This window comes from Symphalangus syndactylus, chromosome 6 (assembly GCF_028878055.3).
Source record: "Symphalangus syndactylus isolate Jambi chromosome 6, NHGRI_mSymSyn1-v2.1_pri, whole genome shotgun sequence".
Classification (NCBI taxonomy): Eukaryota; Metazoa; Chordata; class Mammalia; order Primates; family Hylobatidae; genus Symphalangus; species Symphalangus syndactylus.
In genome coordinates, this window is record NC_072428.2 from 98,384,357 (window position 1) to 98,403,839 (window position 19,483).

At 39.1% G+C, this 19,483-nt stretch overlaps 1 protein-coding gene across 44 annotated transcripts in view; it reads right to left on the minus strand.

The window, feature by feature from the left end:
- The window catches only part of NRCAM (neuronal cell adhesion molecule), a 320,948-nt gene that overhangs the window by 70,330 nt on the left and 231,135 nt on the right, over positions 1–19,483 (minus strand). For 26 of the 44 annotated variants that reach the window (XM_055283675.1, XM_055283651.2, XM_055283659.2 and 23 more), the window contains 3 exons: positions 14,874–15,044; positions 14,309–14,365; positions 12,401–12,512 (listed from right to left, as the gene is read on the minus strand). In XM_055283675.1, coding sequence (XP_055139650.1) covers positions 12,401–12,512; positions 14,309–14,365; positions 14,874–15,044 — 340 coding nt within the window. The remainder of the gene's footprint in view (positions 1–12,400; positions 12,513–14,308; positions 14,366–14,873; positions 15,045–19,483) is intronic. The other 18 variants (XM_055283686.1, XM_055283664.1, XM_055283662.1 and 15 more) reach the window with 2 other exon arrangements.

The window sequence follows — 19,483 nt, forward strand, 5'->3', positions numbered from 1 at the left end:
ATCCAACAAATACAAAGAGAAAAGAATAGGAAAATATGAACAAAGCCTCCAAGAAGTCTGGGATTATGTTAAATGACCAAACCTAAGAATACTTAGTGTTCCTGAGGAATAAGAGAAATCTGAAAGTTTGGAAAACATATTTGGAGGAATAATCGAGGAAAACTTTTCTGGCCTTGCTAGGGACCTAGACATTCAAATACAGGAAGCACAGAGAACACCTGGAAAATTCATCTCAAAAAGATGTCTAGGCACATTGTCATCAGGTTATCCAAAGTTAAGATGAAAGAAATAATCTTAAGAGCTGTGAGACAAAAGCACGAGGTAACCTATAAAGGAACACCTATCAGATTAACAGCACAGTTCTCAGCAGAAATCCTACAAGCTAGAAGGGATTGGGGCCCTATCATCAGCCTCCACAAACAAAACAATTATCAGTCAAGAATTTTGTATCCAGCGAAACTAAGCATCATATTTGAAGGAAAGATACAGTCTCTTTCAGACAAACAAATGCTGAGAGAATTTGCCATTACCAAACCACCACTACAAGAACTGCTAAAAGGAGTTCTAAATCTTAAAACAAATCCTGGAAACACATCAAAACAGAACCTCTTTAAAGCATAAATCACACAGGACCTATAAAACAAAAATATAATTTAAAAACCAAAAACAAAAAATAAAAAACCCAAGGTACACAGGCAACAAATAGCACAGTGAATGCAAGGGTATCTCACATCTCAATACTAACATTGAATGTAAATGGCCTAAGTGCTCCATTTAAAAGACACAGAACTGCAGAATGGATAAGAATTCACCACCAACTATCTGCTGCCTTCAGGAGACTCACCTAACACATAAGGACTCACATAAACTTAAAGTAAAGGAGTGGAAAAAGGCATTTCATGCAAATGGACACCAAAAGCAAGCAGGGGTAGCTATTTTTGTATCAGACAAAACAAACTTTAAAGCAACAGCAGTTAAAAGAGACAAAGAGGGACATTATATAATGGTAAAAGGCCTTGTCGAACAGGAAAATATCACAATCCTAAACATATATACACCTAACAATGGAGCTTCTAAATTTCTAAAACAATTATTAATAGTCCTGAGAGTTTTTAGCATGAAGGGCTGTTGAATTTTGTCGAAGGCCTTTTCTGCATCTATTAAGATGATCATGTGGTTTTTGTCATTGGTTCTCTTTATGTGATGGATTATGTTTATTGATTTGCATACATTGAACCAGCCTTGCATCCCAGGGATGAAGCCGAGTTGATCGTGGTGGATAAGCTTTTTGATGTGCTGCTGGATTCAGTTTGCCAGTATTTTATTGAGGATTTTTGCATCAGTGTTCATCAGGGATATTGGCCTGAAATTTTCTTCTTTCGTTGTGTCTCTGCCGGGTTTTGGTATCAGGATGATGCTGGCCTCACAAAATGAGTTAGGGAGGATACCCTCTTTTTCTATTGTTTGGAATAGCTTCAGAAGGAATGGTACCAGCTCCTTTTTGTACCTCTGGTAGAATTCGGCTGTAAATCCATCTGGTCCTGGGCTTTTTTTGGTTGGTAGGCTATTAATTACTGCCTCAATTTCAGAACTTGTTGTCAGTCTATTCAGGGATTTGACTTCTTCCTAGTTTAGTCTTGGGAGGGTGAATGTGTCCAGGAATTTATCCATCTCTTCTAGATTTTCTGGTTTATTTGTGTAGAGGTGTTTATAGTAGTCTCTGGTGATAGTTTGTATTTCTGTGGGATCAGTGGTGATATCCCTTTTATCATTTTTTATTGTGTCTATTTGATTCTTCTCTTTTCTTCTTTATTAGTCTGGCTAGTGGTCTATTTTGTTAATCTTTTCAAAACACCAGCTCCTGGATTTATTGATTTTTTGAAGGGTTTTTCATGTCTCTATGGCATTTAGTTCTGCTCTGATCTTAGTTATTTCTTGTTTTCTGCTAGCTTTTGAATTTGTTTGCTGTTGCTTCTCTAGTTCTTTTAATTGTGATGTTAGGGTGTCAAATTTAGATCTTTCCCACTTTGTCCTGTAGACGTTAGTATATAAATTTCCCTCTAAAAACTGCTTTAGCTGTGTCCTAGATATCCTGGTACGTTGTGTCTTTGTTCTCATTGGTTTCAAAGAACTTATTTATTTCTGCCTTAATTTCGTTATTTACCCAGTAGTCATTCAGTTTCCATGTAGTTGTGTGGTTTTGAATGAGTTTCTCAATCCTGAGTTCTAATTTGATTGCAGTGTGGTCTGACAGACTGTTATGATTTCTGTTCTTTTGCATTTGGTGAGGAGTATTTTACTTCTAATTATGTGGTCAATTTTAGAATAAGTGTGATGTGGTGCTGGAAAGAATGTATATTCTGCTGATTTGGGGTGGAGAGTTCTGTAGATATCTATCAGGCCTGCCTGGTCTAGAGCTGAGTTCAAGTCCTAAATACCCTTGTTAATTTTCTGTCTCGTTGATCTGTCTAATATTGACAGCAGGGTGTTAAAGTCTCCCACTATTTTTTTTTTTTTTTTGAGATGGAGTCTCGCTCTGTTGCCCAGGCTGGAGTGCAGTGGCACAATCTCGGCTCACTGCGAGCTCCACCTCCTGTGTTCACGCCATCCTCCTGCCTCAGCCTCCCGAGTAGCTGGGACTACAGGTGCCCGCCACCATGCCTGGCTAATTTTTTGTAGTTTTTTAGTAGAGACGGGGTTTCACCATGTTAGCCAGGATGGTCTCGATTTCCTGACCTCGTGATCCACCTGCTTCAGCCTCCCAAAGTGCTGGGATTACAGACATGAGCCACCGCGCCTGGCCATCTCCCACTATTTTTGTGTGGGAGTCTAAGTCTCTTTGTAAGTCTCTAAGAACTCGCTTTATGAATCTGGGTGCTTCTGTATTGGGTCCATAAATTTTTAGGATAGTTAGCTCTTCTTGCTGCATTGATCCCTTTACCATTATGCAATACCCTTGTCTTTTTTGATCTTTGTTGGTTCAAAGTCTGTTTTATCAGAGACTACAACTGCAACCCCTGCCTTTTTTTTTTTTTGCTTTCCATTTGCTTGGTAAATATTCCTCTATCCCTTTATTTTGAGCCTATGTGTGTATTTGCACATGAGGTTGGTCTCCTGAATACAGCACACTGATGGGTCTTGATTCTTTATCCAATTTCCCAGCCTGTGTCTTTTAATTTGGGCATTTAGCCCTTTACATTTAAGGTTAATATTGTTATGTGTGAATTTGATCCTGTCATTATGATGCTAGCTGGTTATTTTTCCTGTTAGTTGATGTAGTTTCTTCATAGTGTCGATGGTGTTTACAATTTGGTATGTTTTTGCAGTGGCGGGTTCTGGTTTTTCCTTTCCATATTTAGTGCTTCCTTCAGGAGATCTTGTAAGGCAGGCCTGGTGGTGACAAAACCCCTCAGCATTTGCTTGTCTGTAAAGGATTTTTATTTCTCCTTCACTTATGAAGATTAGTTTGGCTGGATATGAAATTATGGGTGGAAAATTCTTTTCTTTAAGAATGTTGAATACTGGCCCCCACTTTCTTCTGGCTTGTAGGGTTTCTGCCAAAAGATCCACTGTTAGTCTGATGGGCTTTCCTTTGTGGAGAACCCAACTTATCTCTCTGGTTGCCCTTAACATTTTTTCCTTAATTGCAACCTTGGTGAATCTGATGATTATGTGTCTTGGGGTTGCTCTTCTTGAGGAGTATCTTTGTGGTGTTCTCTGTATTTCCTGAATTTGAATGTTGGCCTCTCTTGCTAGGTTGGGGAAGTTCTCCTGGATAATATCCTGAAAAGTGTTTTCCAACTTGGTTCCATTCTCCCTGTCACTTTCAGGTATACCAATCAAATGTAGGTTTGGTCTTTTCACATAGTCCCATATTTCTTGGAGGCTTCATTCATTCTTTTTCCTCTAATCTTGTCTTCACACTTTATTCTCTAATCTTGTCTCCACACTTTATTTCATTAAGTTGATCTTCTATCTCTGTTATCCTTTCTTCTTGTTCGATTCAGCTATTGATTCTTGTGCATGCTTCACGAAGTTCTCATGCTGTGTTTTTCAGCTCCATCAGGTCATTTATGTTCTTCTCTAAACTGGTTATTCTAGTTAGCAATTCCTCTAACATTTTTTCAAGGTTCTTAGCTTCCTTGCATTGGGTTAGAACAAGCTCCTTTAGCTTGGAGGAGTTTACTATTACCCACCTTCTGAAGCCTACTTCTGTCAATTCGTCAAACTCATTCTCTGTCCAGTTTTGTTCCCTTGCTGGTGAGTAGTTGTGATCCTTTCGAGGAGAAGAGGCATTCTTGTTTTTGGAACTTTCGGCCCTTTTGTACTGGTTTTTCCTCATCTTTGTGGATTTATCTACCTTTGGTCTTTGATGTTGGTGACCCCTTCATATGGGTTTTTTGTGTGGACGTCCTTTTTGTTGATGTTGATGCTATTTCTTTCTGTTTGTTAGTTTTTGTTCTAACAGTCAGGGCCCTCTGCTGCAGGTCTGCTGGAGTTTGCTGGAGGTCCACTCCAGACCCTGTTTGCTTGGGTATCACCAGCAAAGGCTGCAGAACAGCAAAGGTTGCTGCCTGTTCCTTCCTCTGGATGCTTCATCCCAGAAGGGCACCTGCCAGATGTCAGCCAGAGCTCTCCTGTATGAGGTGTCTGTTGACCCCTGCTGGGAGATGTCTCCCAGTCAGGAGTCACAGGGGTCAGGGACCCACTTGAGGAGGCAGTCTCTCCCTTAGCAGAGCTCAAGCACTGTGCTGGGAGATGTGCTGCTCTTTTCAGAGCCAGCAGCAGGAATGTTTAAATCTGCTGAAGCTGTGCCCACAGCTGCCCCTTTCCCCAGGTGCTCTGTCCCAGAGAGATGGGAGTTTGATCTATAAGCCCTTGACTGGGGCTGCTGCCTTTCTTTCAGCGATGCCCTGCCCAGAGGGGAGAAATTAGCGGCTCTGCTGAGCTGTGGTAGGCTCTGTCCAGTTCAAACTTCCTGGTGGGTTTGTTTACACTGTGAAGGGAAAACCACCTACTCAAGCTTCAGTAATGGCAGACGCCCATCCCCCACCAAGTTAGAGCATCCCAGGTCGACTTCCGACTGCAGTGTTGGCAGCGAGAATTTCAAGTTAGTGGATCTTAGCTTGCTGGGCTTCAAGGGGGTGGGATCCGCTGAGCTAGATCACTTGGCTCCCTGGCTTCAGCACTCTTTCCAGGGGAGTGAACAGCTCTGTCTCACTGGTGTTCCAGGTACCACTGGGGTATGAAAAAAAAACTCCTGCAGCTAGCTCGGTGTCTGCCCAAATGGCCGCCTAGTTTTTTGCTTGAAACCCAGTGCCCTGGTGGTGTAGGCACCCCAGGGAATCTCCTGGTCTGTGGGTTGTGAAGACTGTGGGCAAAGCATAGTATCTGGGCTGGAATGCACTGTTCTTCATGGCACAGTCCCTCACGGCTTCCCTTGGCTGGGTAGGGGGAAGTTCCCCGACCCCTTGCACTTCCTGAGTGAGGCGATGCCCCCACCCTGCTTCAGCTCACCCTCTGTGGGCTGCATCCACTGTCTAACCAGTCCCAATGAGATGAACCAGGTACCTCAGGTGGGAATGCAGAAATCACCCACCTTCTGCATTGATCTCGCTGGGAGCTGCAGATTGGAGCTGTTCCTATTCAGCCATCTTTCTAGCCACCCAGAATACACATTCTATTCAACAGCACATGGAACTTTCTTGAAGATGGACCATATGATAGGCCACAAAATGAGCCTCAATAAATTTAAGAAAATTGAAATTATATCAAGCACTCTCTCAGACCACAGTGGAATAAAAGTGGAAATCAACTCCAAAAGGAACCTTCAAAGCCATGCAAAAACATGGAAATTCAATAACCTGCTCCTGAATGATCATTGGGTAGAAAACGAAATCAAGATAGAAATTAAAAAATTCTTTGAACTGAACGACAATAGTGACACAACCCATCAAAACCTCTGGGATACAGCAGAGGCAGTGCTAAGAGGAAAGTTCATAGCCCTAAATACCTACATCAAAAAGACTGAAAGGGCACAAACTGACATTCTAGGGTCACACCTCAAGGAACTAGAGAAACAAGAACAAACCAAACCCAAACCCAGCAGAAGAAAGGAGATAAAATCACAGCAGAACTAAATGAAATTGAAACAAACAAACAAACAAAAAATACAAAAGATAAATGAAACAAAAAGCTGGTTCTTTGAAAAGATAAATACAATTGATAGACCATTAGCAAGATTAACCAAGAAAAGAAGAGAGAAAATCCAAATAACTTCATCAAGAAATGAAATGGGAGATATTACAACTGACATCACCAAAATACAAAAGCTCACTCAAGGCTGCTATGAACACCTTTACACACATAAACTAGAAAATCTAAAAGAGATGGACAAATTCCTGGAAAAATACAACCCTCCTAGCTTAAATCAGGAAAAATTAGATACCTTAAACAGACCAATAATAAGCAGCAAGATCAAAATGGTAATTAAAAAATTAACAACCAAAAAAAGTCCATGACCACATGGATTCACAGCAGAATTCTACCAGACATTCAAAGAAGAATTGGTACCAATCCTTTTGACACTATTCCACAAGATAGAGAAAGACAGAACCCTCCCCAATTCATTCTATGAAGCCAGCATTACCCTAATACCAAAACCAAGAAAGGACATAACCAAAAAAGAAACTACGGACTGATATCCCTGATGAACATAGATGCTAAAATCCTTAACAAAATATTAGGTAACCGAATCAAGCAACATATAAAAAAGATAATCCACCATGATCAAGTGGGTTGTATACTAGGAATGCAGGGATGGTTTAACATACACAAGTCAATAAATGTGATACACCACATAAACAGAATTAAAAACAAAAATCACGTGATCATCTCAATAGATGCAGAAAAAGTATCTGATAAAATCCAGCATCCCTTTATTATTAAAACTTTCAGCAAAATCAGCGTACAATGAACATACCTCAAGTAATAAAAGCCATCTATGTCAAACCTACAGCCAACATAATACTGAGTGGGGAAAAGTTGAAAGCATTCCCTCTGAGAAATGGAATAAGACAAGAATGCCCACTCTTACCACTCCTCTTCAACATGGTACTGGAAGTCCTACCCAGAGCAATCAGACAAGAGAAAGAAATAAAGGGTATCCAAATTGGTAAAGAGGAAGTCAAACTGTCACTGTTTGCTGATGATATGATCATTTACCTTGAAAACCCTAAAGACTTCTCCAGAAAGGCCCTAGAACTGATAAAAGAATTCAGCAAAGTTTCCAGATACAAGATTAATGTACACAAATCAGTAGCTCTTCTATACACCAACAGCAACCAAGTGGAGAGTCAAATCAAGAACTCAACTCCCTATATAATAGCTGCCAAAAAAAAAAACCTTAGGAATATACCTAACCAAGGAGGCAAAAGACCTCTACAAGGAAAACTACAAAACACTACAGAAAGAAATCACAGACAACACAAATGAAAACACATCCCATGCTCATGGAAGGGTAGAATCAATATTGTGAAAATGACATACTGCCAAAAGCAATCTACAAATTCAGTGCAATCCCCATCAAAATACCACCATTATTCTTTACAGAATTAGAAAAAAACATTCTAAAATTCATATGGAACCAAAGAAGAGCCCACATAGCCAAAGCAAGACTAAGCAAAAAGAACAAATCTGGAGGCCTCACACTACCTGATTTCAAACTATACTATAAGGCCATGGTCACCAAAACAGCCTGATACTGGTATAAAAATATACACATAGACTGGTGGAGCAGAATAGAGAACCCAGAGATAAACCCAAATACTTACAGCCAACTGATCTTCGACAAAGCAAACAAAAACATAAAGTGGGGAAAGGACACCCTTTTCAACAATTGGTGTTGGGATAATTGGCTAGCCACAGGTAGGAGAATGAAACTGGATCTTCATCTCTCACCTTATATAAAAACCAACTCAAGACGAATTAAGAACTTAAATCTAAGACCTGAAATTATAAAGATTCTAGAAAATATCATAGGAAAACCCCTTCTAGACATTGGATTAGGCAAGGAATTCATGACCAAGAACCTGAAAGCAAATGCTATAAAAACAAAGATAAATAGCTGGGACTTAATTAAATTAAAGAGCTTTTGCATGGCAAAAACAACAGTCAGCAGAGTAAACAGACAACCCACAGAGTGGGAGGAAATCTTCACAATCTATACATCTGACAAAGGACTAATATCCAGAATCTACAACAAACTCAAACAAATCAGCAAGAAAAAAACAGACAATCCCATCAAAAAGTGGGCTAAGGACATGAATAGACAATTCTCAAAAGAAGATACACAAATGGCCAACAAACATGGAAAAAATGCTCAACATCACTAATGATCAGGGAAATGCAAATCAAAACCGCAATGTGATACCACCTTACCCCTGCAAGAATGGCCATAACCAAAAAATAAAAAAAAACAGTAGATGTTGGCATGGATGCAGTTATCAGGGAACACTTCTACAGTGTTGGTGGGAATGTAAACTAGTACAGCCACTATGGAAAACAGTGTGGAGATTCCTTAAAGAACCAAAAGTAGAACTGCCATTTGATCCAGCAATCCCACCACTGGGTATCTACCCAGTGGAAAAGAAGTCATTATACAGAAAAGATACTTGCACACGCATGTTTATAGCATCACAGTTTGCAATTGCAAAATCATGGAACCAACCCAAACGCCCATCAATCAACAAGTGGATAAAGAAACTGTGGTATATATATAGATATGTGATGGAATACTACTCAGCCATAAAAAGGAATGAATTAATGGCATTTGCAGTGACCTGGATGAGAATGGAGACTATATTCTAAGTAAAGTAACTCAGGAATGGAAAACCAAACACTGTATGTTCTCATTGACAGGTGGGAGCTAAGCTATGAGGACACAAAGGCATAAGAATAATACAATGGACTTTGGGGACTTTCGGGGAAGGGTGGGGGGGTGTTGAGGGATAAAAGACTACAAATAGGGTGCAGTGTATATTGTTCGGGTGATGGGTGCACTAAAATCTCACAAATCACTACTAAATAACTTACTCCACTAAATAACTTACTCATGTAACCGAACACCACTTGTACCCCAATAACCTTTGGAAAATAAAAAATAATTAAAAAAAGCTTAGCCCAGTCATCACATGGAACCATGAGAAATAATAAATTATGGTTCAAGCAAAAAAAAAAAAAAAAAAGAAATACAAGTGGGATTAATTGATTATAATATTGGTTTGGCTTGTTTGGTTGAGTAAGAAATAAACTGAGCATATGTATCTGATGAAATATCTTCTAGAATTAAAACATACTGTAAGTATAAAAATAAGTAGATTTTGAAAATCTGTATACATGTGGAATCTGATAACATATTGATATTTCCTTATAGTCAGACTAATCTGCATCTCAGATGATATGAAGGTAAGAAGGAGATAGAGATGGAAGCATAGTTTCATAGTTTGAAATTATGAAAATGCCATGAATTGTTTCGGAGGCCAGCTACTGTATTGAGCCATTGTCAGGAATTAGAAATATTTTGATTCTATAAGTCTGATGGTTGGTTTGTAAGTGATAGAGTCCCAATCTTGGTTTTACAACACTCCAAAGTTTTAAAAATTCTTTTGGGAGTATTGTGAAATTTCCAAATACCAACCATATTTTAGTTTTTTACGAAATATGTCATTTGTGGGAAAAGAAATCATTAAATTGTGAGAATAGGTACCTTCTGCTCCCAAAGGTTGGAGGCTGGCAGACTATGCCACTCTCTTACACCGTATTGATGGAAACTGGGAGGATTTTTTTTCTTAATTCTAGCAGAAGATACAGGGTTTTAACATATCTTTATTTTTTTTAATTTATTTTTATTTTTATTTATTTATTTATTTTTTTAATTATACTTTAGGTTTTAGGGTACATGTGCACAATGTGCAGGTTTGTTACATATGTATCCATGTGCCATGTTGATTTCCTGCACCCATTAACTCGTCATTTAGCATTAGGTATATCTCCTAATGCTGTCCCTCCCCCCTCCCCCCACCCCACAACAGTCCCCGGAGTGTGATGTTCCCCTTCCTGTGTCCATGAGTTCTCATCGTTCAATTCCCACCTACGAGTGAGAATATGCGGTGTTTGGTTTTTTGTCCTTGCGATAGTTTACTGAGAATGATGTTTTCCAGTTTCATCCATGTCCCTACAAAGGACATGAACTCATCATTTTTTATGGCTGCATAGTATTCCATGGTGTATATGTGCCACATTTTCTTAATCCAGTCTATGGTTGTTGGACATTTGGGTTGGTTCCAAGTCTTTGCTATTGTGAATAGTGCCACAATAAACATACGTGTGCATGTGTCTTTATAGCAGCATGATTTATAGTCCTTTGGGTATATACCCAGTAATGGGATGGCTGGGTCAAATGGTATTTCTAGTTCTAGATCCCTGAGGAATCGCCACACTGACTTCCACAATGGTTGAACCAGTTTACAGTCCCACCAACAGTGTAAAAGTGTTCCTATTTCTCCACATCCTCTCCAGCACCTGTTGTTTCCTGATTTTTTAATGATGGCCATTCTAACTGGTGTGAGATGGTATCTCACTGTGGTTTTGATTTGCATTTCTCTGATGGCCAGTGACGATGAGCATTTTTTCATGTGTTTTTTGGCTGCATAAATGTCATCTTTTGAGAAGTGTCTGTTCATGTCCTTTGCCCACTTTTTGATGGGGTTGTTTGTTTTTTTCTTGTAAATTTGTTTGAGTTCATTGTAGATTCTGGATATTAGCCCTTTGTCAGATGAGTAGGTTGCAAAAATTTTCTCCCATTCTGTAGGTTGCCTGTTCACTCTGATGGTAGTTTCTTTTGCTGTGCAGAAGCTCTTTATTTTAATTAGATCCCATTTGTCAATTTTGGCCCTCAGAAATGATGCCGCATATCTACAACTATCTGATCTTTGACAAACCTGACAAAAACAAGAAATGGGGAAAGGATTCCCTATTTAATAAATGGTGCTGGGAAAACTGGCTAGCCATATGTAGAAAGCTGAAACTGGATCCCTTCCTTACACCTTATACAAAAATTAATTCAAGATGGATTAAAGACTTAAATGTTAGACCTAAAACCATTAAAATCCTACAAGAAAACCTAGGCAATACCATTCAGGACATAGGCATGGGCAAGGACTTCATGTCTAAAACACCAAAAGCAATGGTAACATATCTTTAAAAGGGGGTTTTGCTAGTTTTCCGTAGCTTGAGGAGCTGAGTAATGCACAGTGTGATTTCCTGCCTTGGCCAGCGGAGGCCTCCACGTGCCTCCTGAAGTCAAGTTTTCCTGGATTCAGGAAGGAATGTGAGAACAATGAGTTGCCTGTCAAGGACAGCATGGATCACATGTGAGGGCAGCATACTTCTGAGATTCTATTCCAGGTTTTCAGCAGATGCGCCCATACCAATGGTGTTTGCTCTGTGTCAGGCAGAAGATAGGGACTATATAGAAATTCCTTGCAACACAGAGCTAACACCACAGTTGCTTTTGTATCTGGGCAAGGCCTCCCCGTAACTTCTGTCAAAAGTGTGTCAGTTCTGGGGTATCTTCGATTTTGAAGTGTGCACAGATAAGTTATTTCAAAGAATCTAGGCTTGGCCTTGTGACCTGCCAATAGGAAGTAAGTGAAGGGACAGTGTGCTAGTTCTGAGGCTAGGATTTAAGAGGCAGGCCCTGTGCATGTTGTCTGTGAGGAGAATAAGCCAGGACAAGACTGCAAGAGAGATGTTGGCAACTTATGGCCATCAACTCAGATGCCCCAGTTAACAGCTAGTAGACCCCAAGAGCAGTGGACCCACTGCTGAGTCACCTAACAGATGCATGAGCATGCTTAACTGAAATTAGCCGAACCTAGCTGGTTAGAGGACAACTGCTCTGTAGACCTCTTGACAAGTAATCAGTAATCAATAGCTATTATTTTTAAGCCACTAAATTTGAGGTGGCTGGTTACAAACTAGCAAAATAATATACTCTAATTATAATCATAGCAGTCACAAGGTGATTACTGATACTTATTTTAAGATAATACTACTACATTAACAAAATATTTTAACAATAATATGAGACCTAATATTTTAACAATCATAAGGTGATTACTGATACTTATTTCAATATGATTACTATTACATTAACAAAACAATTTAACAATAATATGAGATTCATATGCCTACTTTGGAAATAATTACCAAATTTTTCTTGATGCTTTATAGAATTAGTAGAAGACAATGACTCCTCCTGTGATATTATTAACACCTCTCTACCAACCTACTATATTTTTACAAGAAATATACTTCAGGACAGAAAGTGTTAACTCACAGTCCTTCTGCAATGCACTCCAGTGAAAGCACATTTCCTCTTAATTCCTCTTTGTTACTTGCATTGCCTTCTGGAGTTAAAAATGTTGGTGGCCTCTCTCTACTTGATTTAGCTGCAAACAAGAAAATCAGTATGCATTACAACTTATAAATATGTATTTCTGTAAACACTTCGTTGTCAAAAAAGCTGTCTAAAATTCCAATCCCTTTTTAAGCTATTTAACATTAATTGTGAAATTTGTTAAGCTACATACACATACACAGTCTCTGCATTATAAGTAGTCACCAGTTACTCAGTTACCCAGGAACAGAAACAATTTTGGTGGCATAGGCACTAATAATAAGGACTGTTTTCCTTTTGTATATTCCCTTAATTTGGGTTAGGTTTTTACAAATTTTCTGTGGGTTAGAAAATTTTCAAAATGTTGACATGGAGAGGAAAATCATGTTATTTTCCCTTAGGATTAGTGCTTAGGTCGAAGCAAAAATTAACTGTCTATCTTCTGGAAGATGTTAGGTTTTTATAAAGATACGGTTATAGAAGGGGTATTCTGGTTTACAGTGGGGACAACATTATAGCCAATACCAATGATTAATCATATTAAGATCCTCAAACTGCGAGGTTTATGGAAAACAAAAGTAGAGAGTTACTGACAGAGGTCTTGCAAATATTATGTCACAAATTAAGAACACTGGCGGAGTTAAATAAATGGAAATCATTTTCCTCAATAAAAAAATAAAGAGGGTCCAAGTCAAAGATCTTAGGGATAGTTATACAGGCCATCTTCTTTTTTATGGCGGCCTTTCCAAAACATAGCCTTATCTTCTGACGGTTTCTTAGAAAAACTTGGAGCAGAAATTACATCATCTTAAGGTTTTATAGCCCTTAAAGGTTTTCAACTCTTTAATGCATTATCTACTTGATGCTTATAAAAATTTAATGAAAAAGTAATATACTATGAATTATTCTCATTCCTCAGAAGAAAAAATTCAATGCCAGAAGAGGTATTACTTGAGAAAAATTAGTTTTCCTAAGAATTTAGAGATCGTAGGGGGGAAACTTACTCCTCTAAAATCACTTTGAGAATGGTCTTGGGGCCCATATTTTTCAGGAGTATATTCAAATAAAATAACAGAAAGCAGCAGTTGTGGAGTGTCTATCTCGGTCACTGATGAGATCTTAATGTTTTTTACTTACATCTCAAGGGTGAAAAATTAATACAGCAGAAATTCTGCCTTATGGATAATTAAGAGGACCCTTTTATCCAAAACCATTATTTTCATTCATAGACTCTACTTGAGAACATTTCCCTTAAGGGAATCAAATTCACTTCTATCTAAAATAATGAAGTTAAATGCTCTACTTTTAAAAAGATTACTTCCATTGAAGACAGTGACTTGGTTTGACTTGCTTTTAAACAAAACTAAGAGAGAAATCTTATTGCTAATTATATTGATAATGTCACATGAAAACAGATGACAAGTGTGATGATTTACTATGAAATCCACTTAATATTAGTTGCTAAAAGCTTTGATGAGTCAGTATTCTAGCAAAATGCGCCCTGTCAACTCTTACTTAGTTCACAAGAAAAGTTAGGAACAGAACAAAACATGGAAAACATAATTCTGAACGTACGTGAAAGGTTTTTCCAAATCAGTGAAATGGTTCTTTACACGCAAACAGTTACAACAGGTTTCATTATTACACATACATCATGGAAAATGCTCTAGTGGCATGCTTCAAAGTTTATAGGTAAATTTCATAAGAAACATACATTTATACTAGTGGTATTAAACATATAACTAGAAATCTCATAAAGAAATAAGGTTAAATAGCCATGGAGGTGAAGTTAGTGAACTAAATTCTACAATGAAGGAGAGAATATCAGTTACAATCACCATAACTCACCACCATAAAACTCAGTGTCACTCAAATTAGCAGCTATAGTGTCATTCAATTCATCCACTGAAATAAACAGAATATTATGAAGAGGGCACAAAAGTAGGGGAGAAGGGTCAAAAAGTATTGGGCAATAAAAGCAAACGTATACAGCTATCCTGACCGAGTGCTCTTCCTATCAAGTAAAAACAGTGCTTTACATTGTACATGACTAACTCATTAATTTACTCAGCCACCCCCATCCAGGAATATGCAGACATTTAACTTAAGCTGCAGGACTGCCAATAAGAGGCACTGTGGAGCATAAAGCACACACAAATGCTCAGAACACCAGGTGGTTCAGAAGGTTATCACGGAACCAGTCATGACAATAAAAGCAAGAAATGTAAAATCCAGTATTTAGGGTATGCACAATCTTTATAACACATATGCCAACACTTTAGTGAGCATTCATGGGGGGGTTTCCTGATAATGAACCTGTTTACTTCAAAGTCAGTAGTATATAATAGTTTCTATATTTTGCACATATTTGTAAATGTCATTGAAGGGGAGATTTGGGAAGCTGAACTCTTACCTGAAATCACCTTCACAGAAATAGGTTGCTTCTGCTGTATGGTTTGAGTATGATTAAATCTGGCATAGCAGATATAGTCTTCGCGGGTGTCCTCTGGGAGGACATTGGAAAAATAAAGGTCCCCATTCAGGCCTTGAGAAACTCTCTCACTTTGTGGAAGTCTTTGAAAGGCTGGAGAAAGGCAGAGAGATACCCAGATTATTCCATCATAAAGTGGCCACCCTCCAAATTAGCAAGATAAATGTATCTACTAATAGGTCTGTGAACTTCATTTGAATACATTTTGTCTCTATATAGCTCTTTGGGTAAAAGCAAATAACTAAAAAAAAAAAAAATACACAACACACTAAAACTCTAACTCTACTTCCCTGACAGTAACTTCTCTGGGGTGGGGGCAGAGGTGAGATTAGAGTTATACAGTGAAATCTTTTATTAAGCAAATGTAAACAAAATATGTTTTACAAAAAGTTGGTGTGACTTTTCCTCATATCTAAATGAGTCCCTAACTGTTAAGTACACATACACATATATCTTAGAAAATCATTAAGGAAGCTTCTAAAATTGTTAACATGGGTTGCGTCTACACACAACATTCAGAAACTAATACTTGGAGAGCATCTAACGGTGAGCTGGGTCCTGTGCTAGGCACTGGGCATGCCAGAGTCCCAGCCCTGTCTGAGCTCATCATTCAGTTGAAGAATCAGGCAGCAAATGGCCAGCTGACAGTAACTGGGTGTGATGATGACACTATTTAATGCTGCAACCTGCCCCTCACAAGCCTCCCAAGCCCAGTTCCTCCACCTCCTCTACAATTCTTTTCTGAATTACTTATCACCTTCTGGCATACTACATATTTACTCATCATACGTATGACTTATTGCCTGTTTCCTGCACTAGAATTTAAGCTCCAGGACGGTGAACACTTTCATCTGTTTTGTCCACTGGAACAGTGCCTGCCCCTTCACGAGGCTCCTTTAAATGTGCATTGAAGGATTAGGTGAGTAACCATCAGCACTCTGACTTTCCAGTGTCAAGCATAATAATTTATTAGTACTTCCCTTTAGGTCCAGTTAAGGAACTATCTTGCCTTAGGCAGGAGGATTTTATCTTTTATGGACACATAACAAACTGTACATATTTGTGGGGTACAATGTGATATTTCAATACACATTTACATTGTGTAATGATCAAATCATGGTAATCAGCATATCCATCACCTTAGACAGTTACGATTTCTTTGTTGTGAAAACATTCAAAATCCTCTCTTCTAGCTATTTGAAATATGCAATGCATTACTGTTAGCCACAGTCACCCTACTGTGCAATAGTATCAGAACTTATTTAGGGGGAAGATGTTTTAAGTGGATGAAGGATGCAGGGAGGTGGAACGACTGATCTGTGTGTGAGTTCACACTTAGCCACCTAATGGACATCCTGAAGCTCCTGACTTAGTCCACAGAGCCTTAACTGTGAGAGTTCTTCAGTTCTGTGAGGTGACAGAACTGAAAAAAGTCGCACATCCCAGTGGCCTCAGGCCACTATGTCTCCTGGCAGGGTTTTTCCAGTGTGAGTCAAGAAGGTCTGCTCCTCCTATAGCAGGTGTTTGATCTAACATTTCACGAAATGCAAAATTATGGTTAAAAGTCTGGAGCTCCCTCAGGCAGAAAAAGGCAGGAAAATGTGGAGGCAGAGCTTCAAAGAAAGAACATCAGTTCATCATGTTAATCAAATTATTGGTCAAGATGGAGGTTTGGTTGGTGGTTGCAAATTTATGGTTTTAAGCCATTAGTTCCCAGGAAAAGGACTGTTTTAACAATAACTCAAGCCGGGCTTGGTGGCTCATGTCTGTAATCCCAGCACTTTGGGAGGCCAAGGTGGGTGGATCACCTGAGGTCAGGAGTTTAAGACCAGTCTGGCCAGCATGGCAAAACCCTGTCTCTACTAAAAATACGAAAATTAGCCAGGCGTGGTGGTGTGCACCTGTAATCTCAGCTACTCGGGAGGCTGAGGCAGGAGAATCACCTGAACCTGGGAGGCGGAGGCTGCAGTGAGCTGAGATTGTGCCACTGCGCTCCAGCCTGGGTGACAGAGCAAGACTCCATCTAAAAAAAAAAAAAAAACCTTAGAAGAATTAGGTACATTGTGTTTAACAGTTAAAGACAAAAACATTTCCTGTCCTCTGTTTCTCCTGCTGCAGTAATAAAATAATAAATTGAAGGGTGTTGGCAGACCAAATGTTAGGCAATGGGACTTCATGAGGGTGGTGGCATTTTGCATTGCACTCAAAAAAAAATGTATGCAGACAAGAATAACTTTATGTCATCTTGCAAGAAGTATGCTATATAGATCTAATTTTTTTTTCTCATATTGCAGGTGCAATTCCATTTGAAAGGTCAGATGCTTCACCAATAGCCTAGAATGTATGTGAGTGGAAAAATTAGTTATGTATTCAGATGACTCTGAGACTTTACATGTGATATGTCTCTTTATTCAGCAAAAAGGTCATTATTTCTGAATAAGAACCAAGTACCAGATATTGAGCCTTATTTTGACAGTGGCATTTGGAAAGCGTTATTCTTAAAGCCATAAATCACTTATTTACATTTGGCTTACTACTTATTTTTGCAAAATCTGTAAAAGATTTATTTAGTTCTATATTTGTTTTTTATTTCTTTGCGTTACTTTACTTTCTCTGAGTGCTTTCATATAAGGAGAGCCAAAATGCATCCCAGAACATAAAGTAAAATAAAAAAAAATTAAATTAAAAAATTTAAAATGCAGATTAAATGTTAGAGGCAAATTTTCTCTTTAGTAATGGATATGTCTTGTGAGTGCACGGACAATCAGGTTACTGAAAATAGAACGTATTTCCTACAGATACTTTTAATTCACTCCCACCATTCCACCTAAAAGACTCTTAACAGGGTTACCAGGAACCTCCAAGATGTCAAATTCAGTAGTCATTTTTTAGTTCTCATATTATCTGATCTCTCAGCAGCATTTGAAATAGCTGATTATTGTGTCTTTCAAAAATATTTTCTAAAATTATTATCATTATTTATTTTAGGGATGGTGTCTCACTCTGCTGCTGAGGCTGAACTACAGTGATGTGATTGTAGCTCACTGCAGCCTCGAACTCCTGAGCTGAAGCAATCCTCCCACCCCAGCCTCTTGATTAGTGGGATTACAGTGTGAGCCACCCTGCCTGGTTATTCCGTCTTTTTGACACACATTCTTCACCTTGTCCCTGGGGACACCACTCTCTTTGTTCCTTTTTTCCTTCAGTGACTGCTTCTTCTCGTCTGCTTTGCTGATTTCTCCATGAGTTCTTCACCTCTGGGGGGCTCCTGGTCTCAGTCTCCCAGACTCTGCTTTCCTGCTTCCCAGACCCTCTCATCTAGCCCAGGCCTCTAGGCAGGACTTATGCACTAAGGTTTCAAACATTGCTGATCATAGCCCGGAATCTTCCTTCTGACTCAGGTATCTCTGACTCTTGCTGGTGTCTTGCCATGAAATATCTTACAGGCCTCTCACATCCCAAACTCTGGTTTCTTAGTCTCCAGGCAGAACCATGTGCTCCCTCTAAGGTAACATGCTGACCTATTAGCTCAGGAAATTTTGGAGGGTGGAAGAGGCAGAGCAACAAACACGCCCTTGAGGACAGAAACAGGGGTAGACAAGTTTGAAATTGCCTAATGAATAGCTTCATTATCTCTGCCTCGGTTTCCTCATCTGGAAAGTGGAAAAAATAATTGGACATGCCTCATAGGGTTGTTGTAAAAATTAATGAAATAACCCATGTTAAGCCCTTAGTAAAAGGCCTGACACTTGGTAAAGGCCCAATAACTATTAGCTATTGCTGGGGATTATAAAAACTAACAGAAACATAACATATCCCCAACAGCTTGATTTCCTCCCTGCCATGGGTTTCTGGGAATGGCAATTCCGTTTTATCATTTTGGAGTTTTTCAATCTCCAAAGGTAGTTATCCTTGATTCCTCTCTCTTATGCTCCCACCCCCACCCCAGTAAATCCTGGAGGCTTGACCCTCAAAATATATCCAGAATCTTACCATTTCTTACCCATTCTACTGCTACCACTCAAGTCCAAGTCACCAACAAATTTCATCTAGATTACAGCAGTGGCCCCAACAGTCTCTCTACTCTCTCTTTTGTCTGCTATATTCTCTACATATCAACTGAAGTGATACTGTTACTACTTATTTTATTTCAGATAAAGTCACTCCTTCAACATTTCCCTACTTCATTCCAAGCTAAAGCCAAAGTCCTTTCCATTGAGCCCCTGTGACCTTTCTCACCTTGTCCATCACCCTCCCCCTCAGCTCCTTCATTAGTTCATTAGTCTGGCCACCTTGGCCTCCTTGCTTTTATTTTTACACACAGCAGGGATGCTCCTTCCTTAGGGGCTAGCACTAGTGTTCCCTTTCTACTCAGATATTTAGGGGCATGGCTTGCTCTCTCATTTCCTTAGGTCTCTGCTCAAAACTCTGCTGTATTTTTTTTCATAGAACTTATTGCCAACAAACACAGATTTTCTAAATGTACTTATTGCATTTATCATCTGCCCCCTTCCCCACTCCCATCCCCTCCC